Source organism: Chiloscyllium plagiosum, unplaced genomic scaffold, assembly GCF_037043375.1.
Source record: "Chiloscyllium plagiosum isolate Xiang-an unplaced genomic scaffold, Cpla_swu_hap1 HiC_scaffold_4, whole genome shotgun sequence".
Classification (NCBI taxonomy): Eukaryota; Metazoa; Chordata; class Chondrichthyes; order Orectolobiformes; family Hemiscylliidae; genus Chiloscyllium; species Chiloscyllium plagiosum.
In genome coordinates, this window is record NW_028270142.1 from 70,615,868 (window position 1) to 70,642,455 (window position 26,588).

General features: G+C 43.0%; 1 protein-coding gene across 1 annotated transcript in view; it reads right to left on the minus strand.

Moving 5' to 3' along the window:
* Window positions 1-430: 430 nt before the first annotated feature.
* The window catches only part of lrp12 (low density lipoprotein receptor-related protein 12), an 86,358-nt gene continuing 60,200 nt past the window's right edge, over window positions 431-26,588 (minus strand). Inside the window, exons 6-7 of the mRNA XM_087986349.1 lie at window positions 22,987-23,119; window positions 431-1,579 (exon numbers count right to left, since the gene is read on the minus strand). Of these exons, the coding sequence (XP_087842475.1) occupies window positions 707-1,579; window positions 22,987-23,119 (1,006 nt within the window). The 3' untranslated portion in view covers window positions 431-706. The remainder of the gene's footprint in view (window positions 1,580-22,986; window positions 23,120-26,588) is intronic.

A 26,588-nucleotide genomic window follows, 5' to 3' on the forward strand; every position in this document is an offset into this window, starting at 1 on the left:
ACTTCCAGTCTTATGCAACTGTTTCATAATCCAAATTTTATAAAATTAACACCAATAAATCTACTGCCCCATGAACTACCTCTTAAGACCCTAAAATGAAGTAATCAACAATTGTAAGAGGAGACAAAATAACTTAATTTATTCAAAAAATATGCTTCATAATTTATGAGTCAAACAATTTAGCTTCTGCAGGGTTATTTTATTGCATGGAGATAAAAAAAGAAAAAGGGAAAGGGGCATAGTAGTAAACAAAAAATATTTTCCTTGATGTCAAAGTGGATTTTTATTTGTTTACATTTCTCTTCAGGTTCGAGACTCAGTTTTCAGGACACCTAATGAGTCTAAATGGCTAAAAATAAAAAATAATGCAATTCATATCAAGAGAAATAAATAAAGACAACATCTTAGAAACAATTATGAAAAAGATGTGTAAAAGCAGAAACTTAAGTTATAATTTATTTCCATTCTACATATTAAAACATATTTATACATTCATATTTTGAATGCATAATACAAACCAAAAATATCATATGGAAGATGTTACTATGTATTTAGTTGATTCCCATAAATCAAAGTAAAAGGCAATAAATATTGTATGACAGTCAGAAAAATCCAGTTTTCTTTCCAAGTACCAAAAGAATTTCAAAGTCACAATGTGCACTGTACCAACAGGAGCATAAATAAAATTAGTTGATGTACTTAATGTTTAGCAGACAAGCAAGGATTCATCATCACTGGTTTCATTCTTTAATGTTGCTTCAAGGCATTCCTCAGGGATCTGGGCTGTATGCACCATCCCACAGTTCTCGCAAGGTCCATCTCTATTATTAGACTGTTCTCTGTGAGAAAGTGAAACGCAATTTTTCCTGCATCCCTGCAAACTATTAGAGCCAGGTTCAGTTACTGGTCTGCAATGGTCCCTCACATCCACACCTGATGCTGCATCAGAAATTGGAATTAACAATTCAACATCATCATCATCATTATCATCTCTTCCATGCACTCTATTATCAAGCTGTCTCAAGGGACTCTGGTTCTGTCCAGCTAAACTGCATCTCCCAATAGAAATTCGCACTCTGCGCAAACTCTGTGTTACCCTACTCAGTGCGCTGCTCAACTGCTGTCTTGCTGGACTAATGCTTGGCTGCTCTGAGGTTCCCAATTGTGAAGGAACAATGTCTGTAGTAATAGTAGTATGGCAGCCAGTGGAGATTCCAGTTGCTCCAACAATAGCTTCTACTACAGAGGCTGGTGCAGCCTTTTGAGGTAGAGGGGCAACAACACCACCAACCGCCCCTGGTATATCTCTCTGCTCACCATCTCTATCTGCATCATCGGAATCAAGCATCAGAAGACTTCTGTGCAGACTGCTCCTTTCTGGTTCTCTTGTAACATGTTGCTCACCAGCTGTGTCACTTCCATCAGTTGACACAAGTGCTAGAGTTCCTGAATTCCTGGATCTTGCAAAGCTAAAGACACGGTTCCAGAGGTTAGATTGTCGAGTGGATGTGGTGGATCGAAAAGAGGTTAATCCAAGTTGTGATCGTACTGCCAATCGGAGATTTTCCAAAATGGATGCCTAAAACATAATTGAAGACAATTAGCTTCAGCAGCAAACCTTACAAAAACTACAGTTTATATTGTTCCAATCAAGCCTCTTCGAATCCTTGAGAAACTTAAAACAAATATTACAATAAAAAAACATTTTGCAAACACTAATGCAGCGGAAAATAGTTTATTGGTTTTGGTACTGTTGGGTGAAAGAAAAACATTTAGTTGTATATGAAAGCTTTCATTAATCAGGTCGATTGAGTTTTTTGAAGAAGTAACAAAAAGAATTGATGAGGACAGAATGGTGGATGCGATCTATATGGATTTCAGTAAGGCATTCGACAAGGTTCCCCATGGGAGACTGGTTAACAAAGTTAGATCTCATGGAATACAGGGAGAACTAGCCTTCTGGATACAGAACTGGCTCAAAGGTAGAAGACAGAGGGTGGTGGTGGAGGGTTGCTTTTCAGACTGGTGGCCTGTGACCACAAGAATTGGTGCTGGGTCCACTATTTTCCATCATTTATACAAATGATTTCGATGTGAGTATAAGAGGTATAGTTAGCAAGTTTGCAGATAAAACCAAAATTGAAGGCGTAGAGGACAGCAAAGAAGGTTACCTCAGATTACAACGGGATATTGATCAGATGGGCCAATGGGCTGAGAAATGGCAGATGGAGTTTAATTTAGATAAATGCGAGATGCTGCATTTTGGGAAAGTAAATCTCAGCAGGACTTATACACTTAATGGTAAGGTCCGAGGGAGTGTTGCTGAACAAAGAGACCATGAAGTGCAAGTTCATATCTCCTTGAAAGTAGAGTCGCAGGTAGACAGGATAGTGAAGGTGTCGTTTGGTATGCTTTTGTTTATTTGTCAGAGTATTGAGTACAGGAGTTGGGACGTCATATTGCGGCTTTACAGGACATTGGTTAGGCCACTGTTGGAACACTGCATGCAATTCTGGTCTCCTTCCTATCCAGCATTTATTGCCCAACCCTAGTCACCCTTGTAATGGTGGTGATGAACTGCCTTCTTAAACTGCTTCAGTTCACATGTTGTAAGTTGACTCAAAATTTGGTGATTTATAGTGAAGCAGACTTGATTAGGGGACAGTGTATAACATGATAGAATTGGGTACCCAACGAACACAGTCCCTGATTTCTCAGCAACAAACCCAATCAAGCAGACAAAACGCATCCTAGCCACTCTCCCCTACATCAAAGACATTTCGGAAATGACTGCCAGAATACTCAGACCCCTTGGCATCATGGTAGCCCACAAACTCACCAACACAGTAAAACAGCAGCTAATGAACGTGAAAGACGCTATACCGACAACAAGCAAAACTAATGTCATTTACAAAACACCATGCAAGAACTGTAACAAACACTACATTGGATAAACAGGCAGAAAACTAGCCACCAGGATACATCAACATCAACTAGCCACAAAACGACATGACCCTCTCTCACTAGCATCCTTACAAACAGATAAGGACGGACACCACTTCGACTGGGACAACACATCCATCCTAGGCCAAGCCAAACAGAGACATGCACGAGAATTCCTAGATGATTAGCATTCCAACTGGAACTCTATCAACAAACACACTGACTTGGACCCCATTTACCACTCCCTGAGAAAATGAACAGGAAATGATATCACCACAGGAAATGACGTTACCAACCCAAGGAAACTCCAACATATAAATAGAAAGCAGGAAACACGAGCAGTGCTTCATCCGGAGATTAACTGAAGATGTTACCTATTATGGTGTTGAAATGTCTGAAAATGAACCTTCCAGTTCAGTGAGCAAACCTACATCCAGATGGCAATAACTTGTGCCAAAATGCTATCACAGGCATTACATTGTCAATTGACCTTTTAAATCCACAAAACATTGTCAATAACAGAACAATGAAGCATAACCACAGGTTAAACAAATATTACAAATCACAAAATCTACAATTTACAGGGAAAAGAAAAACAGATAATGTTGCATTAGAGAGAGATGTGGATTGTAATGAGAGCTCCTACATTGCAGAAATCTATTATTAATTTTGAAACTAATCTGGGTATGTTCAAAAACAATGTGTTGAATTTACAGAATTGTAAGTACTGGTTATTACTCACTTCGAAAGCTGAAATAATGGAGAAAATATAATACTTTGCAAATGTAAAACTACCCTACGTGACAGTCTAACTAATTGGATATATCTGAGCAGCATGCTATATTACTTTAATTTTCTTTTTGCATGTTAAACCACTCTTCTTCACTTTAAATGCTCAGTTCGATTTTTTTTTGTTACAGTATTGCAAAATTAAATGAAGGAAAATTACATACAGCATACTCCTAACTTTATCAGAGGAGTGAGACACTTTATTTCCTCTTATATTCCAGGCATACAGTCTCTACAAATGTACCATGTTGAATAGGATTTAACAATAAAGGATTCAGGGCAAAAGAATCTCAACTTCTAGAGCTTTACCAATGCCAGCACCACGAATCCCTAGGATTAGCATATTTGTAGGAACACCACCATTTCCTAACACATATCATTCTGACTTGGAATGTCCCTGTCCCTTCATTGTAGTCGGGTCAAGATCCTGGAACCCTTAAGCAGCACTCCCTACACCTTGTGAACTTATGAAGGTGGATAACCCATCATCTTTCCCGAGCGTGGGCCATAAATGCTGTCAGAGCATCCTATGAATGAACTAATAAAAAAGTGGGCAGCAGACATTAAAGAAATGGAGGGGTCAAATCAGTAGAAACTTCAACTCATTTCTGATGGCCTGCAATAAAATGAGAACCCCACCTTTTAAAATGAAAGGGGTCACTTGTGACATTTTTGCACCTTTATTCCATGCACTAGTCCTTTGGGGGTCCTGTACTCACTTACAGTTACAGGATTTCTTAGCTGACAAAGATTATTTTTGCAGCTGGAATGACTCCAGTGCAAGAATTCCTTCTCTGTTTCTGGTATAGCAGGATTAAGTGGGGGAAGTGCAGAGTCCAGCAAATTACACATCTTCACTCTGAGCACAGAAGCAGGTCCTTCTGTCTATTTAATTCTAGGTAGATATTCACAGCTAACAGTCACAAAACCATCTCTTGGATTGCTATACTGGTGTATTGTCATGATGTGCATATCTGTGCTTTACCTTGTTGCCTATGTGTACTAGCTACATTCAGCTATATAAAGATACAGCTAAGTGCTGCACTAACAAACTTCTCATGTTGGAATTTCAATGTAAAACACCGAGATGGCAAATGCTAATCTTGCAATCTTAATTGAGTTGAATATCTCAATTACTCACAGACACTCACTAGTTCAGTTCAACACATGGTTCTGAATTTTTAGATTTTTTTTAGATTAGATTACAGTGTGGAAACAGGCCCTTTGGCCCAACAAGTCTACACCGACCCGCCAAAGCGCAACCCACCCATACCCCTACATTTACCCCTTACCTAACACTATGGGCAATTTAGTATGGCCAATTCACCTGACCTGCACATCTTTGGACTGTGGGAGGAAACCGGAGCACCCGGAGGAAACCCACGCAGACACGGGGAGAACGTGCAAACTCCACACAGTCAGTTGCCTGAGGCGGGAATTGAACCCGGGTCTCTGGCGCTGTGAGGCAGCAGTGCTAACCACTGGGCCACTGTGCCGCCCCCTAATCTAAACAACTTCATCTAATACAATGAATCCATTGTTTTGGTACATTAATGAGATGTGGACCAGATGGTTTATTTTATGATAATATCACCATTAGACTGGCTTTTAATTCCAGATTTTAATCAAGTCCAAATTTCACAAACTACCATGCTGGAATTTGAGCCCAGAGCAGCTTGCGTCTCTGAATTACTAGTCCAGTGACATTACAATTACACCACAGCCCTTCCATTTTATTGGAATTGAAAGTGATCACCTATTAATCACAACATCTGAAATGAAAATTTCATATCTATTTAAAATTAAGTTGCTTGCAATATTTCATGAGAATTCCTATACCACAATGTCACAAAAGCTTCAAAATGTAATCATAGTAAATGCTAGGGTTTTTGAATGCTAATTGTCATATGTGCATAGGTGATCCGACAACATTAATTATTATGCAGATTAGCAAATGAACCAAAAATAGTTTATTTACTTGCAGTTGAAGATGCTTGTCCAAGGTATGATAAATTAACAGAATTTTACAGTTCAGGAGGCTAATTTATCTTTAACCGCTTTGAACAAAATATTCAATTCATCCTACTTTTCTGGTCTTTTCCAATAGTTCACACATTTTCAAATTTGCTTCCTTTCAAATATTTATCCAAGTACTTTTTGAAAAGCAATTAAATCTGCTTCTTCTACTCTTTGTGCGCACTTCTAATCACAATATCTTGCTTAATAGAAGCATTTCTTTTAGATTATTTATAGTGTGGAAACAGGCCCTTTGGCCCAGCAAGTCCATGCCGACCCGCCGAAGCGCAACCCACCCAGACCCATTCCCCTACATTTACCCCTTCACCTAACACTATGGACAATTTAGCATGGCCAATTCACCTAACCTGCACATTTTGGGAGGTAACCGGAGCACTCGGAGGAAACCCATGCAGACACGGGGAGAATGTGCAAACTCCACACAGTCAGTCGCCTGAGGCGGGAATTGAACCCAGATCTCTGGCGCTGTGAGGCAGCAGTGCTAACCACCATACCGCCCACTATAGAAAGTAGGAATTTTCAGCAGTGCTTCGCCTGAGGCCCACCTAAGATGTTTTGATTAGATTAGATTAGATGACTTACAGCGTGGAAACAGGCCCTTCGGCCCAACAAGTCCATACCGACCCTCCAAAGAGCAACCCACCCAGACCCATTCCTCTATATTTACCCCTTCAGCTAACACTACGGACAATTTAGCATGGCCAATTCACCTAACCTGCACATTTTTTGGACTGTGGGAGGAAACCGGAGCACCCGGAGGAAACCCACGCAGACACGGGGAGAATGTGCAAACACCACACAGTCAGTCGCCTGAGTCAGGAATTGAACCCGGGTCTCTGGCGCTGTGAGACAGCAGTGCTAATCACTGTGCCACCGTGAATCTTACCAATCATAACAAAAATGAAGACTCTGATGGAAAATTCTCATTCCAAACTAAATAGGAAATCACAAGATTGCTGGGGAAGTGTGGGCTTTTATTGGGAATTTGTGCCTAACTTCAGCATAGTAGCTGTTTCTTTTGTAGATTTGTTATGAAAATAGGCAAAATAGCATAGCCAGCAGTCACAAGCAGCTTTGAGAAAGTAAGTGAATCGATATCAGTTGCCCCTGACTTTTAAAATATCTTTCGGACCTATATACCTCAGAAGTTTATAAACTTCTATCAAATCGCCCCTCAGCCCCCGCTGCTGCAGAAAAAACAACTTGGGCTTTTCTAGCCTCTCCTTTCAGCTCATTCCCTATAATCCAGGCAGCATCCTGGTAAAACTCTGTTGCATTCTCTCCAAAGCCTCTACATCCTGTTGTGGTTCTGTTCGCCGAGCTGGGAATTTGTGTTGCAGACGTTTCGTCCCCTGTCTAGGTGACATCCTCAGTGCTTGGGAGCCTCCTGTGAAGCGCTTCTGTGATGTTTCCTCCGGCATTTATAGTGATTTGTACCTGCCTCTTCCGGTTGTCAGTTCCAGCTGTCTGCTGCAGTGGCTGGTATATTGGGTCCAGGTCGATGTGCTTATTGATTGAATCTGTGGATGAGTGCCATGCCTCTAGGAATTCTGTTTGGCTTGTCCTGTAATAGTAGTGTTATCCCAGTCGAACTCATGTTGCTTGTCATCTGAGTGTGTGGCTACTAAGGATAGCTGGTCATGTCATTTTGTGGCTAGTTGGTGTTCATGGATGCGGACCGTTAGCTGTCTTCCTGTTTGTCCTATGTAGTGTTTTGTGCAGTCCTTGCATGGAATTTTGTACACTACATTGGTTTTGCTCATGTTGGGTATTGGGTCCTTTGTCCTGGTGAGTTGTTGTCTGAGAGTGGCTGTTGGTTTGTGTGCTGTTAGTGGTCGCAGTAGTCTGGCTGTCAGTTCAGAAATGTTTTTGATGTATGGTAGTGTGGCTAATCCTTTGCGTTGTGGCATGTCCTCATTCTGTTGTCTTTTCCTTAGGCATCTGTTGATGAAATTGCGGGGGTATCTGTTTTTGGCGAATACATTGTATAGGTGTTCTTCTTCCTCTTTTTGCAGTTCTGGTGTACTGCAGTGTGTTGTGGCCCTTTTAAATAGTGTCTTGATGCAACTTCTTTTGTGTGTGTTGGGGTGGTTGCTTTCACAGTTTAGGACTTGGTCTGTGTGTGTGGCTTTCCTGTATACCTTTGTGGTGAATTCTCCATTAGGTGTTCTCTGTACCGTCATGTCTAGGAATGGGAGTTGGTTATCCTTTTCTTCCTCTCTAGTGAATCGGATTCCTGTGAGTGTGGCGTTGATGATCTGGTGTGTACTCTCTATTTCTGTGTTTTTAATGATTACAAAGGTATCATCTACATATCTGACCCAGAGTTTGGGTTGAATTTGTGGTAAGACTGTTTGCTCTAACCTTTGCATTACCGCTTCTGCTATGAGTCCAGAGATGGGTGAGCCCATGGGTGTGCCGTTGATTTGTTCATATATTTGGTTGTTGAATGTGAAGTGTGTTGTGAGGCACAGGTCCAGTAGTTTGAGTATGCAGTCTTTGTTGATTGGTTCCCCATCTTGTTGTCTGTTCTGTATGTCCAGCAGGTTGGCTATCGTTTCTCTGGCTAGGGTTTTGTTGATAGAGGTGAACAGTGCCATTACATCGAATGAGACCATAGTTTCTTCCTTGTCTATGTGTATAGTTCTGATGATGTCCAAGAATTCCTGTGTTGACTGTAGAGAGTGTCTGGATCTGCTGATCAGGTGTTTCAGTTTCTGTTGTAGTTCTTTAGCCAGTTTGTGTGATGGTGTCCCTGGTAGTGATACTATGGATCTGAGTGGGATGTCTGGATTGTGCACTTTAGGTAGTCCATAGAATCTGGGGGTGTTGTTGCTTTCAGGTTTTATTCTTTGTAGGTCAAACCTGGTTATCTGTCCATTTTTTTTGTCATTTATACATATCACAAACAGTAGAGGTCCTAGTATGGATCCCTGCGGAACAGCAGCAGTCATGGACCTGCAAGCTGGAAAACTACCCTTCTACCACTACCTTCTGTCTTCCGTGGGCAAGCCAAGTCACTCCGGCCAAGTCACTGTAGATCTCATGCGTCTTAATCTTCTGGATGAGCCTACCAAGAGGGACCTCGATGAAAGCCTTACTAAAATCCACGTAGACAACATCCACTGCTTTATTAGATTAGATTACTTACAGTGTGGAAACAGGCCCTTCGGCCCAACAAGTCCACACCGACCCGCCGAAGCGCAACCCACCCATACCTCTACATGTACTCCTTTTTACCTAACACTACAGACAATTTAGTATGGCCAATTCACCTGACCTGCACATCTTTGGACTGTGGGAGGAAACCGGAGCACCCGGAGGAAACCCACGCAGACACGGGGAGAATGTGCAAACTCCACACAGTCAGTCGCCTGAGTCGGGAATTGAACCCGGGTCTCTGGCGCTGTGAGGCAGCAGTGCTAACCACTGTGCCACCGTGCCGCCCACAAATCACCTTTACACCTAATCACTTTTGTCACCTCCTTGAAAAATTCAGTCAAGTTAGTAAACATGACCTGTCCTGCATAAAGATAAAAACAATGACTGCAGATGCTGGAAACCAGATTCTGGATTAGTGGTGCTGGAAGAGCACAGCAGTTCAGGCAGCATCCAAGGAGCTTCGAAATCGACGTTTTGGGCAAAAGCCCTTCATCAGGAATAAAGGCAGTGAGCCTGGAGCGTGGAGAGATAAGCTAGAGGAGGGTGGGGGTGGGGAGAAAGTAGCATAGTGTACAATGGGTGAGTGGGGGAGGGGATGAAGGTGATAGGTCAGGGAGGAGAGGGTGGAGTGGATAAGTGGAAAAGGAGATAGGCAGGTCGGACAAGTCCGGACAAGTCATGGGGACAGTGCGGAGCTGCAAGTTTAGAACTAGGGTGAGGTGGGGGAAGGGGAAATGAGGAAACTGTTGAAGTCCACATTGATGCCCTGGGGTTGAAGTGTTCCGAGGCGAAAGATGAGGCGTTCTTCCTCCAAGCGTCTGGTGGTGAGGGAGCGGCAGTGAAGGAGGCCCAGGACCTCCATGTCCTCAGCAAAGTGGGAGGGGGAGTTGAAATGTTGGGCCACGGGGCAGTGTGGTTGATTGGTGCGGGTGTCTCGGAGACGTTCCCTAAAGCGCTCTGCTAGGAGGCGCCCAGTCTCCCCAATGTAGAGGAGACCGCATTGGGAGCAACGGATACAGTAAATGATATTAGTGGATGTGCAAGTAAAACTGTGATGGATGTGGAAGGCTCCTTAGGGCCTTGGATAGAGGTGAGGCATAGTCATGCTGACTGTCCCTAAGTACCGTATACGCTCATGTATAGGTTGACCTCATGTACAAGTCAACCCCTTATGTTGGCCAAAAAATCTTGTACAGTAGCGCCTCGACTTACGAACTTTATCCGTTCCGGGACCCGGTTCGCGAACCAAAACGTTCGCGAACTGAATCAATTTTTCCCATTGCTCGGACAGCGTAAGAATGCTTGGATGGCTGTTCACAGCGCACGCGCCAAAGACGAACTGAATGAGATCACGCGGGGCCCAAAAGCTTTTGCGTTCAACAAGCGCGTAGCAAAGCAGAACAATGAAACCACGTGGTCGCACACGGGCTTTTTGCATTCGTACCTTCGTTCGTACGTTGAAGCAAAATTTTACGTACAATCCTATTCGTAAACCGATTTGTTCGTGAACAGAGTCGTTCGTATGTCGAGGCGCTACTGTATTTTCCATATATTTTGTGTACAAGTCGACCCTACTATATTGCATTAAATCGCATTCATTCACTCATACCAGTAACTCTATTCATCGCTCTTTGTTTACTATATCACACTTCATTCATAACACTACTTACCACACTTGGTTTACTCCAGCATGTTTTGATTCATTCATTCAGATCGGTACTAAGTCTATTGGTACTTATCACACTTTGTTCACTATACATTCAAAAGTTAATATCATTAAAAAGTTAACCATTATGCCATCATATCTGAATAAAAGAGAGAGATATTAGCTACATACGGTATATCTTTAATTCTTTGACAAATGTGTTAATGTTGCTGAGGTTCATAACATACGAGATTAAATGGGAGCGAAACGGGACAATTTGGTGGGAAAGTTCAAGACAGTTACACATTCAGAATCTAATAAATGTTTCATTTTAAATGTGCCATTTATAACAGGCCATGATGATGTTGAACAGTGGAATTCTGCAGGATTTCAATGAAGCTTTCACATGTTAAATTTTCATACCGGTGTCTTGCTTTTATCCAATAATTACCTTTACTGTAATTCATTGTTTTTCAGAATTTCAGCCCCTCAAAACTTGTGCCTGCGTATTAGTTGACCCCCCTAATTTCAGCTTTAAAAAATGTCTTCAAAATTTGACTTATACACAAATATATATGGTCGGCCTTGCCTTTCCAAACTGCCATAAAGCCTATCCCTGAGAATTCTCTCCAATAGCTTTCCAACCACCGATGTGAGACTCTCTGAGCTATGGTTTCCTGGATTGTCTCCATCTCCCTTCTTGAATAGAGGACCAACATTAGTTATTCATCAGTTCTCCAGGAGCTCTCCAGTGGTTAGCGAGGATACAAAGATCTTGGTCAAGTCCCCAATCTCCTCTCTTGCCTCTCTCAATAACCTGGGGTAGATACCATTGAGCCCTGGGGACTTACTCACCCTAATGCTCTTCAAGAGACCCAACACTACTTCTTTCTTGATCTCAAAATGCCCGAGCATATGAGCATGCTGCACACAAATCTCACTATTCTCCATATCCTTCTCCTGGGTGAAAACTGATACTAAGTACTCATGTAGGACCTCACCCACATCCTCTGCCTCCAAGCACAAGTTCCCTCATTTACCCTTCAGTGGTCTTACCTTCAGGTTGTAAGTTTGCTCGCTGAGTTGGTGGGATTGTGCTCAGATTAACATCATCAGTGAGCCTCTGGTGAAACATCGGCATTGTCCCGCTTGCTATTTATCTGTCTTGATTTGTTGTGATGATATAATTTCCAGTTGTTTCTGAGTGGTGTAAGTTTGCTTACTGAACTGATGGGTTTGTGCTCAGATGTTTCGTCATCAGCAGGCTTCTGGTGAAGCATTGATGTTCTGTCCCGCTTGCTACTTGTGTCTTGGTTTGTTGTGGTAATGATATAATTTCCAGTTCTGAATTTTGTGTAACTGCTCAGAAACATCCTTGACCCTGGCACCTGGGAGGCAACATACCATCCTGGAATCTCAAGTGTGGCCTGTCTGTGCTCCTAGCTAGCAAGTCTCCTACCACTTGACTGGATCTTTTCCATTCTAGCTCTGCAGCAGAGCTGGTTGTGGTGCCACAGATCTTGCTGCTGCTGTTATACTCCCCTAAGAGACTACTAAGCAGATGCATCACTAAAAGTCCTGGTGAAGTTATATACTGAGAGGATGTGTAGAATTGGGCTTTTTGGGTTAACCATAGGGATGTGTAAGATGATCCAGAGGTGCAGAAAATTATCAGCAAACATAAGTCCATCTTTGCAACCCATAAACATGACTGCAGTCAAATAATGGGTTAAGTGTTCATAGAGGGAATTGTTCCTAAGCTACAGAAACAGTCTCGGTTTTCCAAAGCACACAGAAAAAGAAGTTCTGAAGGTAATAACCAGTTTGTTACAGCAGAGAATGTGCCCCACGGCATCACCAGAAGGCAGTTTAAAAGATTTTGGAGGGAAATACAAAGGCAATGAGAAGAACAACTTTTCATTCAGCAAGTAGCAATAATCTGGCACTCATTAGAAGGGTGATGAAAGCAAGCACCAATGATTTTGAAAGGACACTTGCGGAAAATAAACTTGCAGGATTTTGAGGGAATTATTTTAAGCGATTGGTCCATAAAGAAATGGCATGGACTTGATGTGCTAAATGGCCATATTTGACTCTTTTATACTATTCTTTCCTAAACCTCTGTCAATCTAATTTCATGATCTCCGGTTTCTGGCCTGTCACTCCAGCTGAGCCTAGCCTAATGAATGGTTGAGGCAAGATTGCAGAGAACACTAACTTACCAGGGCAATGAGACAGACTAAGAAGTGGTAGCCACCCAATTGAAATAAGCTTCAAGGCCTTCTAGACGGAAGATAAACACTAGTGAGCACTTATAGTTGATTAATGCATGTGGGCTTGGGTAACAGTTTTTCTCTTTTCCTTTCTTGGTAGGTGATGTCTCTTTGTAAATTACGGAAATGGGAAATCGAGCCACAGCCAGTGCCTCTCCATGAACGGGAATGTGAGGTGCCCAGGAGATGGCCCAAAGATGGAAAAGTGAACAAAACAAAGACATTGTAAGGTGATAAGATCGTGGCAACAGGTAGGAGACCCCATCGTTCCAACAGGATCACCAGCAGATATGGTGCACCGTGAAACATGAGATTTCGGATATGTCATTCCTTTTAGCAATGACGTTTACGAATGGTCCCAGGGCACGATGGTTGGTTTTATGGAGGCTCTTTTGACTTATGTAAAATTAAGGAATGGCAAGAAATTACTCAGGGAGGAGGTAACGATTCCCCTTGTGACAAAAAAAAACTGGAGGTCTTGCAGACAGCGAAGGTTACTTGAGAATACAATCGGATCTTGATTCGATGGGCCAATTGGCCGAAGAATGGCAGTTGGAGTTTAATTTAAATAAATGTGAGATACTACATTTTGGAAAGGCAAATCAGGGCAGGACTTACACATTTAATATCAGGGTCATGGTGAGTGTTGTTGAATAAAGAGACTTGGAATACTGGTTCACAGTTGAAATTGCAGAGCCAGGGAGTCAGAATAGTTGAAGGTATTTGGTATGCTTTCCTTTTTGGTCAGTGCATCGAATACAGGAATTGTGAGGTCATGTTGCAGCTGCACAGGACATTGGTTTGGCCACTATTGGAATACTGCATTCAATTCTGGTCTCCCTGCTACAGGAAGGATGTTGTGAAACTTGAACGAATTAAGAAAAGATTTTCAAGGATTTTGGCAGGGCTGGAGAGTTTGAGCTATAGGGAGAAGCTGAATAGGTTGGGGCAATTTTCCCTGGAGTATCAGTGGCTGAGGGGTGACCATATAGAGGTTTATAAAATCATGACTGGCATGGATAGGGTGAATAATCAAAGTCTTTTCCCTGGGGTGGGGGAGTCCAAAACTAGAGAGCATAGGTTTAAGGTGAGATGGGAAAGATTCAAAAGGGACCTAAGTGGCAACAAGTTCCCGCAGAGGGTGGTGCATATATGAAATGAGCTACCAGAGGAAGTGCTAGAGGCCAGTACAATGGCAACATTTAATGGTTACATGACTAGGTAAGGTTTAGAGAAATATGGAGCAAATGATGGTAATGGGTCTAGATTAATCTAGGATGTCTGCTTGGATTTGACGAGTTGGACTGAAGGGTCTGTTTCCATGCTATACAGCTCTATGACTCTAAATGCTATACGAAGTCATTGTTTTGTTAAATGGTTAGAGGTTGTGAAGCGTTGCCATCCTCCCAAATCTAAATCTAAGAAAGATGCTGGTGCCTCGATGGGGCTATACCCCTGGCTTGAATCACTTGAGGATACAGTTATGGAAAGCATCAGCCTGACAGCAGCTATGCAAGAACAGATGGTCAATGAAACAGTTGTCCTGAAGCCTTGGTCCCCCTTTGAGGTTAGAAGCATGATCAATGAGGCTTCTAACCCAGTGAAGAACCCAATAACACTTCCACAACTGGCTGGTCCAAACCTGCCAAATTTATGACCCCTTTCCTGGAGATGTTCTTCTCCTTCTCAAAGTTGCAAATGGCACCTCCTGGGTGGCTATTAAGGATTCCTTTTCAGTCCCGGCCAGGGAAAATGGGGATTGGATAGAGGAACCCACACAGGAGCAGTGGGGTCAGGAAAATATCCCTAGGAAGAGTAGCTCTTAGAAGTAAGCTATGCAAGCCATTTTAAATGGGTCCAGGCAGCATAGTGACTTTGGGGAGGTCACTTAATGCCTTCAGAAGAAAGGGGAATCCCTTGTTGATTTTGTCGCGTATTTTAAGGGCAGGTGGGAATCATCCGCGGGAGTGCCTCTGGAAGGAAATGATCTTTTGGTGGTACAGATTCTGTTAAATTGTGTTGAGCTCCAGATAGCTCAGGCTTTCAAGTTTACCAATCTCACCTAGCAACAACAGAATTGGGGATGGCTGTAGTTACTTCCCTCACTAATGTAGGCCGACAAGATCTATTCAGTTAGAAGTCTGAAGGTCCCAAGGATCAGTTTGTCCAATATCACCAACCTTATAACAAAAAAGATATAGATATTTGCCGTCAGTGTGGTGGGAAGGGTCATTGGGCTAGGGGCTGTTGGATGCAGTTGGCTGCTCCACCTGCCACTGCAGTAATTCAGCCCTCTGTTCCTGCCCCAAATTTTATTCTCATGGACCCTATCCAGACGATATAATAGGGGTTAACTGCACAGGCTGTCTTGATCCAGCTATCTTCCTCTCTCCTCAAAGACCCACTGACGGAAAGTAATGTTCAGGGGAAGCGAATTAAGGTTTTAGTCGACTCTGTCGACTAATCACCTATTTTGTCTGTATCCCCCCTCCATAGAACTTCCGATAGGCACTACAGCTGTCTCCATCATCAGTAAAGCCACAATTCCCATGGTGGGATCTCTCTCCCAACCTATTCCTATTCAGATAGGTCAGCTCCAGGCAGAAGAGTAATTTGTCATTGCCAAGAATTCACCAGTTCGCCTGTTGGGTCGGCAAGACCTGTATAAACTTGGTGCTTCGACCCACTGTTCTGATCAGGGCCTGTTCGAGGAGCTCCTTGATCACTCTGTGGCGCAAGTCCTGAGTTTGTTGATGCAGTGCTCTGACCCTGCGACACAGACTGTATTGTATTGCTGCCAACTACAGAACAACCCTGTTGAACCTTTCTTGCGCCCCTGATGACTGACCTAGAAGGAAGCACCGATCCCTGCTTCAGTTTTCTCCATCACCTATTCCTTATATCCTGCTTTCCCAAAACCACCATTGCACGGCCATTTTTACCCTCAGTCTGGTCCCTGACTGAAATGCAAGCCTCGCTGCCTTTTGATTAGGTCAGTCAGGTTCACTGCAGTTCAACGGCGGGTTTATTTCAGTCCTGTAGGCGTAGGGGCTTCCATCCAGCTTGATCTGTCCACTCACCCTTGTACGCAATGGATCCCTCCTCGGTGCCCTATGCCATTGTCTCTTTTAAGTCCCCGCATTGGCCTGAGGAAATTGGTCCCATGATCTAATCCTTGTCCTGCAGTGAATCTTTAAGGGAGACCCATTGCGTGAACTTTTGGATTACTGTATTCTCCGATGAGGCCGACTGCATCTGGCTTCCTTCTACTCACTGGCTGGTAATTTTTCTTCAGTATCAGCCACCTTCACCCCATGGCTATATGTCCCCATCGCTCCTAGCATTCATCCACTCTTCCCTGTGGGCACTCCAAAAAATCATGTGAGTTTGGTGCTTACTGCACTGCCGCGTTGTATTACTGTCAGTCCAGGCACAGTTCTCCCTTGTATCCGTCAATATAAACTGTACCCTGACTTGGAAATAGGCATTTGGCCTGTTATTGATGTTCTGCTCTCTCAGGGTGTGTTGCGCCCTACTTGGAAGTTTCAGAAATATTTCCATTTTACCTATTCCTAAACTGGGCAAGAACAATGAGTGGTGGTCTGTTTAGGATTTGCGCACCATTAATCAGATTGTTATCCCCATGGCACCGGTTGTCCCTGATGCTGATGTCATCTTTTCCTTGCTACCCCTGGATTTGGCTTATTGTACTGTCACAGACCTCTGCTCAGCGCTTCTCTTCATTCCTCTGCATAAAAATAGCCAACGGGAGCCGACACCTGGACTCATCTGCCTCAGGGCAGTGTGCGCTGTGGTGGTGCAAAGGGATCAGTTTCAACTTTCCTGGCCTTGTGGAAGCACGGTGTTGCAATATGCTGCTTACCTCGTCACCTCATGGCCCACACTGATGCTCAGTGGTACTCTATGACTTTGCTGAACCACTAGCCTCCTATGGCGCAGTGTTTCTGTTGTCAAGCTACAATTATGTCAGAGCTCAGTACAATATCTAGGCTGCATCCTGGAGAATGTTCCTGTCGCCTAGGTCCTGATCATGTTGCTGCTACTCTCAACGCCCTGTCACCCTCTACACAACTGGGGATGCTGTCTTTTCTTGGCATGGTAAACTATTGCTGCCAATGGATGCCTTAATATTGGTGCAAGGAGACGATTTTGCGTTAGGCAACGCTCGAAGGTCAGCCTTGTTCTATTAATTGGACCCATGAGTGGCTGCGAACATTAGAGGAACTCTGGACTACTCTGACATTGGCCCCAGCCTTGGGCTTACCCGATTATCATAAGCCTTTCATCCTTTATGTTAATGAACGAGAGGGCTTCGCCAGCAAAGTCCTCGTCCAAAACCATGAGAACTTACAGATTGCTTTTGGCCATATGACTCCCTTAGGAGGGTTCAAGTACATGCTAGTCATAATAGATTTGTTCTCTAGATGGATAGAGGCATTGCCCACCAGAAAGGATGATGCCCGAACAGTAGTAAAGTGTATTATGAAACCGATTTGGAATATGGGACAAATAAATAGTGATGGGGTACCCACTTTACTGGGAAAATTGTAACAGCACGGTGTGTAATATTGGGATTTGTGTGGAAGGTTCATATCCCCTATCAACCCCAGTCCTCAGGATTAGTAGAACGAACTAAAGGGATGCTAAAAAACATACCCTTGCAAAGACTTGCCAGGAAACTGGACTAAAGTGGCCTGGGGCCTTGCCTATTACCTTGTACATCCTCTAAAACCTGGTTAATAAAACCCTGGGTCTAACCCTATTTTAAACTCTTATGGGAAGACCTATGACTATCAGTACACAACCCCCTCTGTCTACATCGGAAATAACCTTGATATGGGTAAATGAGAAAATCCTACAGTATACCCAGGCCCTGAGTGAAGCGGCCTAGGCCAATCATTCAAAGGTGGAAAGGACCATATCAAGTATTACTGACAACCCAAACTACAGTTCAATTAGAAGGATGTAAGGAATGGGTGCAAGGAATGGGCGGCACGGTGGCACAGTGGTTAGCACTGCTGCCTCACAGCGTCAGAGACCCGGGTTCAATTCCCACCTCAGGCGACTGACTGTGTGGAGTTTACACATTCTCCCCGTGTCTGTGTGGGTTTCCTCCGGGTGCTCTGGTTTCCTCCCACAGTCCAAAAAAAATGTGCAGGTTAGGTGAATTGGCCACGCTAAATTGCCTGTAGTGTTAGATGTAGGGGTAAATGTAGGGGAATGGGTATGGGTGGGTGTGCTTCGACGGGTCGGTGTGGACTTGTTGGGCCGAAGGGCCTGTTTCCACACTGTAAGTAATTTAATCTAATCAACTGATTGTAAAATATATAAGCCCACCAAAACAAATGACGAGAACTCTGTGGATGCAATTCCTGGGCCTCTTCAGCCTGCAAACGACTGAAACTAGAGATGTATGGCCTTGTGGAGGGTATGCCCAAAATACCCATCAGTTATAAAAACTGATGACATAATACAATGCATATCGCGCTCTAACACAGAAGATGCAAGGAATGAGTTAGGGTCTGGGAAGAATGAACCAGCTTTCCTCCACTGTAGTGAGAGGTCAAAAAGTGCATGAGAGACTTTGCAATGATGGTCCTTGTAAGTTAAGCTTCCGCTGTCTGGAGGATTTTCCAGGATTTCCTTGTGTTGTGAGGACGGATCACAATCTGCAAGGAAATGGCCGCAGGGTAAGATATGGATACCAAAAGGGTTTTCTAGCAAGTGCATTAAAGGATGGGGCAGATTGCAGAGATATGTCAGACTGAGAGATTTGAATTGCTCCCGATCCCATATCGAAATCACCGATAATTCTCATATGACACACCGGGCTTGTCAAATCAGGAGTTGGGAGGCAGAGTGTATTTTTCCCTGCGCAGAATCCCTTGCATTGGTGCCTGGAATCTCAGGTTCGGCTTTTAACGATGCCTTGGCTGCTGGAGAGTATGGCTCAGACAAATGGCTTCCCCTCTGTTATGGGAATTAAGCAACTAAAAACGATCAATACACCCTAATATTTTTTGTACCTGGCCTATCAAAGCACCCATATGGCAGGAAAAGAAACTGCCTGTTGGGCATGTGCCCATATACTGACCCATTCACAGGGGGTATCCCTTTGAGGCCTATATCCTTTAGCTGGCCTGAAGTTGCCAAATAGCTAATACACCAAAACTCTTCAGGCAAACCCAATAACTCTGAGGATATGCAGGATTGGAACTCAGCAGGATATAATAATCTGGCCCAATTTCAAGACTGGTACCAACCTGACTATAACAGATCCCATATGTCCCCTTTCCTTGTGGTCCTTGACAACACCGTTAGAGATACGATTTGTTTCACACGAAATGGGAGTGTCTCTACTGACACTAATGTGGGAACAACATTCTTCTATTATCCCTCGGACTGAACCATCCAATGAACCAAGGTCACTTTTCATTTAATTGGTCTAGTGTCCCAAGTTGTCGAGGGTCGGAGATTCTAACTTAACTTTGTACCTATTTTATTTGTAGTCTTAAGGCCTATTCTTGGCTTCCCTCAGATTGAAGGGGTTCATGTTTTATGGGCTACATGGTATCTCGCATCAGAGTTTTGGATGGATTACCTTCACCCCTGAAGCCCAAGAGATCCCTCACCAGATTCCTTACCTGGATTGGGATGGCCTTTCCTTCTACTGGAATCTAGCTGCATTCCCAAGAATTGAGCAAATTAAAAACAGGATTGGAAACTGTTGCCATTGATGTTGCTGAGGCCCTAACTGGGATCAATGCTGAGCTAGTCGCAGTTAGAACAGTGGCCCTTCAGAATCGCTTGGCCTTGGATTTTCTATATCCAAGGAGGTAACGTGTTCTGTTACCGGGCAGGAATGCTGTACCTACATACTGGACATTTCTAAAACGTCTCTAATTTGGTGACTTTCTTTTGCACGGAAGTCAAGTGATTAAGCTCCCCTTTTGATTCCGGGTGGTCTTTTGACCTCACCAGGCTGAGTAAGTGGGGATCCTACTTAGTCATTGGGCTCGTCACCTTTACCATCATACTCCTGATATTTTATCTCATATGGAGAACTACAGGCTGTTGTTGTGCGCAGTTTATTCCTACCACATTTTCCAGTCAAAACCGGTGATCATCTACTGGACTGTACCCCATAATGACCCCTACGATTAACAGGCATATATGACCATGTGCCCTTTTCCAGAATGATATGCGCCCTCTTTTGTTTGGGCGAGCCGGTATTCTTAACTTCGGTGACTATCTGGAAGAAATCAACAAGGAGGGAATTGCGGAAGTAGTAAGAACTTAGCATACTGCTGCATAATGGGACACTTGACCAAGGTAAAGTTATCTGGCTCGCAGCTGTAGTGGAACAATGTTGCTGGAGATAAAGATTGAGGTTGTGTAATTATATTATAATGAAATATAGGGAGTGAATCTTAAGCTTGTTAGACTGTCTGTCCTTGAGCGACATCAGGAACAAAGGTAGTAGCTGCTCTGTGCGTTTCTTTATCTTTAATTATTGTATTCAACATTATTTGAGTCCTGAATGTAATCTAAGTAAAACAAGCAAAGTTATTTGTATCATTGTATAAATACAGGCTGACTGTTCAGCTTGCACGGGCTGTGAGACAGTGAAGACTGTGGTAGCCTCTCTGTAAATTCATGAAAAATAAAGTTTCTTGAAATAAGACTCGAAGTCTCAGACTAAGTAATTTCCTCAACAACCTGAAACACTAAAGTTGATTTCTACAAGGTGCTATAGTGATGCAAGCTAGCTAAATATATTCCATTGTATACTGCGTGCCACTACATTGGCATAGGATGACTTTGCCACTGATGACATGAATGAGCTACAAGTTAGAACCAAGCAACAACTACAGCCACATGCACATGCTCAAAAAATGTTTGCCAACCTCAGTCTGCTTGCAGCGCCGTTCAGCATGCCCCAGCATCTGCTTGCCTCTTTATCTGGGCGCTGCTCGGTTATATGGCACACTTCGTCCCACCTGCTTACTATCTCCCTGTATTCCCACTTACGACCTAGTCCCTTGGTCTCGGAGACATTGATGTAGCACAGTGGTGAGCAGGCGAGAACCAGTGAGGGGTTAGTGGCAGGGGAGACAAGTGTTTGGAACAGGGCAGCAATTGAGTTGTAATTTCTGGATGTGAACGAATTTAAAACACCTGAAAAAACAAAATTCTTTCATTGCTCCTGTCTCAGTATCCATCCCATAATTGTAACTTATTCACTAGCCAATATCATGCCCCCCAAGTCCATAGACCTCATTGCTGTTCTAGTGAATTCAGTAATAATCTAATACCATAATCCATAAGACGCTAGAGGCAATCCAGAATACAAGTAATTAACTGGAGAAGGGACAATTTTACTGAGGTTTGAACAGATCTGTTCCACGCAAGTTGGAAAGGAAGGTTGACACAGAAAAATGAATCGGACCATCAGGCAACCTTTGAAGAGATAGTTTTAAGTACAGGTGAGGTATATTCACAAAATGGCACAGTGGTAGTGACCTTAACGTTTTGTCAAGAAACACAAGTTCAAATTCCACTTGCTTCAGACGTGTGTAATATCCTCTCTGAACAGGTTGATTAGTAAATATTTTAGAAATCTTCTTGACGAAAAACAAGATAGAGATTTTAGTGAAGTAGCAGAAAGCCACACATGACAGATGTCATGTTGTTATGATAGTAATAAGCCAAACTGCAAAACCACAGATTAACGAGCAGAAAAAAATGAACACAAAACTGTGACTAAATAAATAAATGAGCATGATTCCAGAAAAAGCAATGGCACAACAATTTCAATTTCTGTTCAATTATACCTTAATATATGTCCATGGATTTTTTTCAAGTTCTTATTGATTTACATTCTAGATCAGATTCACTTGATTAGAATCTTACAGAAACCCCGTTTGCAACCTCGTAATGTTACTTGTACAAAAAGATGGAAAACAGGGAGAACTAACAATTTGGATACAGTACTGGCTCAAAGGTAGAAAACAGAAGGTGGTGGTGGAGGGTTGTTTTTCAGACTGGAGGCCTGTGACCAGTGGAGTGCCACAAGGATCGGTGCTGTGTCTACTAATTTCATCATATATATGAATGATTTGTATGTGAGCATAAGAGGTATAGTTAGTAAGTTTGCAGATGAGACCAAAATTGGAGGTGTAGTGGACAGCGAAGGAGGTTACCTCAGATTAGAACGGGTTCATGATCAGATGGGCCAATGGACTGAGGAGTGGCAGATGGAGTTTAATTTAGATGAATGTGAGGTGCTGAGGGAAAGCAAATCTTAGCAGGACTTATACGCTTAATGGTAAGGTCCGAGGAAACATTGCTGAACAAAGAGACATTGGAGTGCAGGCTCATAGCTCCTTGATGGTGGAGTCACAGGTAGATAGGATAGTGAAGGTGGCATTTGGTACTGAGTACGGGAGTTGGGAGGTCATGTCGCAGCTGTACAGGACAATCGTTAGGCCACTTTTGGAATATTGCATGCAATTCTGGTCTCCTTCCTATGTGAAGGATGTTGTGAAACTTGAAAGGGTTCAGAAAAGATTTACAAGGATGTTGTCAGGGTTGGAGGATTTGAGCTATAAGGAGAGGTTGAATAGGCTGGGCTGTTTTCCCTGGAGCATCGGAGGCTGAGGAGTGACCATATAGAGGTTTATAAAATCATGAGGGGCATGGCTAGGATAAATAGACAAAGTCTCTTTCCTGGGGTGGGAGTGTCCTGAACGAGAGGGCATAGGTTTAGGGTGAGAGGGGAAAGATATAGGAGAGACCTACGGGGCAACTTTTTCATGCAGAGGGTGGTACGTGTATGGAATGTGCTGCCAGAGGAAGTGGTGGAGGCTGGTATGATTGCAACATTTAAAAGGCATCCAGATGGGTATATGAATAGGAGGGGTGTGGAGGGATATGGGCTGGGTGCTGGCAGGTGGGACTAGATTGGGTTGGGATATCTGGCCGACATGGACGAGTTGGAACGAAGTGTCTGTTTCCATGCTGTACATGTCAATATGACTCTATATCCAAAATAACATTGCTTGGAGCAGGAACGTATCAATTAAGAGACAAACCAAAAATCTTACAAGTTACTACCTGATTTGATGAACAAACAGGGAAATCTTCAACTGGTGGAATCAAGCCCTGTGCAATTAACTGGCCATAGGATGGAGGAGCCTCCCTTCGCAAAAGCTCAGCTTCAACTCTTGATAGATGTGTTTCAAAAGATCTTAGAAACAAAGATGGAAACAACAGAGTCATCCTGACACTGACATAAATACAGCAGCAGTTATCAAAAAAGTGCCAAATTCAACTCTATGTATTAACCACATCTCTCTTCAGAGACTGCCAGACCTGCTTAAGATTTCCAGCACTTTGTTTTTATTGCAGCAAAGTTAAAAATCACAAACACCAAGTTATAATCCAATAGGTTTTCTTTGGAAGCGTTAGCTTTCAAAGCGCTGCTTTTTCATCAGGTGATTGTGAAGCAGGACCATAAGACATTCTGTAGCAGAATTTATAGCAAATTCATTGCAGCAGTTAGAGATTTATAATTTCCTCTGTTCGAGCTAAAGACAACAAATTATTGGGTTAAAAGATATTTCATTCAAAGAGCAGCTAATGGACAATTAGGGATGGTGGCCTTGTCAGTGACATGCACCACCTGTGAAAACATTAATTTCATATATGATCTGATAAAGATGCCTTGCCATCTCCAACTTTTCCAATTGGGCTTTCAATTTTCTCAATCTTCAAAGAATTTAAACAACTGCCTTATGAAACTGAGTGAGCATATTTTCTTCTGAAGAAATGACCTTGCTCCAATTAGGTATCTGCATGCTTGGAGAACCTCGTACTGAACGTTTGCACTGAACTCCACTTAGTCAACTGAACCTGCTGCATGGTGCAATAAACTCACAAAAGATCTTTTAGCTCAATTTCACCTTAGACTTGATTACAAGGAACAAAGGATTAAATGCGTTGATTGAGATATTATACTGCGTTAAGTATTTCTAGTCATATTTTTGAAATTGCGGTCTCCTCTGCATGATTAGTCTGAAGATTGCAATGGTACTGCTCTCATTGATCAACCTCCTATAAAATAGATAGTTTCTAGTTTTTTTTAAAATCACATTACTCATTGCATTCTCTAATCAAACTGCTCAGATGTGAAGTAAGGCACAAGCCATTGCACTACAGTGTGACAATAAAGACTCTGATACACTAAGGCACTTTCACACAACCATTAATATGTAAATTGCATGAATTCTGATTTTTAAAAATGTATAATTTGACTCAAGTGATAAACTCTTGATAATTCTGCTATCAGGTGACTTTACCGATTAGAAATCTCGACTTGCAAATCAAATCCGCAAATGTTCTAAACTTCTCTTCACAGTTAGCAATTTGGATACAAAATTGGTTTGAAAAAAGGAGACAAAGGGTGGTAGTGGAGGATTACTTTTGCGCCTGGAGGCCAGTAGTTTGCTGCTAGGATTGGTGCTTTTTGTCAAATATAGAAATGATTTGGATGAGAGTATAGGATGAATAGTTAGTAAGTTTGCAGATGACACCAAATAGGTAGTGTAGTGGACAGTGAAGAAGCTTATCACAACAATAACGTGACCTTGATCAGATGGGCCAATCGGCCCAGGAGTAGCAGGTGAAGCTTGTTTAAATAAATGTGAGGTGTTGCATTCTAAAAAGATGTAGGGGCCTGGGAAGTGTTGATGAACAAAGAGATCTCGGGATGCAGGTTCATAGTTCCTTGAAGGTGGAGTCACAGGTAGACACAGTAGCGAAGGCGGCGTTTGGTAAATTTGCTTTTGTTGGTCAGTGCATTGAGTATAGGAGTTGGGATATCATATTGTAGCAGTACAGGACATTGGTTAGGCCACTTTCAGAATACTATGTTCAATTCTGGTCTCCCTACTTTCGGAAAGATGTTGTTAAACTTTAAAGAGTGCAGAACAGATTTACACAATGTTGCCAGGTTTCGAGGGTTTGAACTATAGGGAGACGCTGAACAGGCTGGGGCTGCTTTCCTGGAGCATCGGAGCCAACAGGTCATAGAGGAGATGTACAGCACAGAAACAGACGCTGAGGCCCAACTTGTCCATGCCGACCAGATATCCCAACCCATTCTAGTCCCACCTGCTAGCACCTGGCCCATATCCCTCCAAAGCCTTCCTATTCATATACCCATCCAGATGCCTTTTAAATGTTGCAATTGTACAGCCTCCACCACTTCCTTTGGCAGCCCATTCCACACATGTACCACTGCCCGCGTGAAAAAAGTTGCCCTTTAGGTTTCTTTTATATTTTTCCCTCTCACTCTAAACCTACGTCCTCCAGTTCTGGTTTCCCCCACCCCTGGGAAGAGACTTTGTCTATTTATCCTATCTATGCCCCTCATGATTTTATAAACCTCTATGAGGTGACCCCTCAGCCTCTGGCACTCCAGGGAAGGGTCGGGGATGTTTTGGCGCCGCCCTTTTGGCTCTAGACTGTTTTGGCGCTCATTACTTTGGCGCTGAGCTGTTTTGGCGCCAATTCAGAATAAAAAACAGTCTTGTTTGGTTAAAGAAGAGAGGATGACTAACGACCCGATGTTATTTTCTCAACTAGCAAGAGTTGATAGTCAAAGCTGGAATGACCCGCTGTAGATTCAAATCTCGTTTTGTAATCATTTTCTCATTTAACAATTGTTAATAGTCATTTACTGCCTTGATGATACTTAAGCCCTTCTTTCTTCACATTGGAAAGCTGTAATACAATTTTCTTTCTATTTTCTTATAGAACCCATACCAGAAATGGCTGAAAACATTCTAAGTAAGAGAGACATGCCAAAATTTTCACACGATGGTTATCTATATGAATTGGTGCCAAAACAGCTCAGCGCCAAAGAAATGAGCACCAAAACGACAGGGCCAAATGATCGGTGCCAAAAGGGCGGCGCCAAATAGTCCCATTCTGCCAGGGAAAACAGCCCCAGCCTATTCAACCTCTCCCTATAGCTGAAATCCTGCAATAGAACATAGAACAATACAGCACAGAACAGGCCCTTCGGCCCACGATGTTGTGCCGAACATTTGTCCTAGCTTAAGCACCCATCCATGTATCTATCTAATTGCCGCTTAAAGGTCACGAATGATTCTGACTCTGCTACTCCCACAGGCAGCGCATTCCATGCCCCCACCACTCTCTGGGTAAAGAACCCACCCCTGACATCTCCCCTATACCTTCCACCCTTCACCTTAAATTTATGTCCCCTTGTAACACTCTGTTGTACCCGGGGAAAAAGTTTCTGACTGTCTACTCTATCTATTCCTCTGATCATCTTATAAACCTCTATCAAGTCACCCCTCATCCTTCGCCGTTCCAACGAGAAAAGGCGTAGCACTCTCAACCTATCCTTTTACGACCTATTCTCCATTCCAGGCAACATCCTGGTAAATCTTCTCTGCACCCTCTCCAAAGCTTCCACATCTTTCCTAAAGTGAGGCGACCAGAACTGCACACAGTACTCCAAATGTGGCCTAACCAAAGTCGTGTACGGCTGCAACATCACTTCACGACTCTTGAATTCAATCCCTCTGCTAATGAACGCTAATACACCATAGGCCTTCTTACAAGCTTTATCCACCTGAGTGGCAACTTTCAAAGATCTATGAACATAGACACCAAGATCCCTCTGT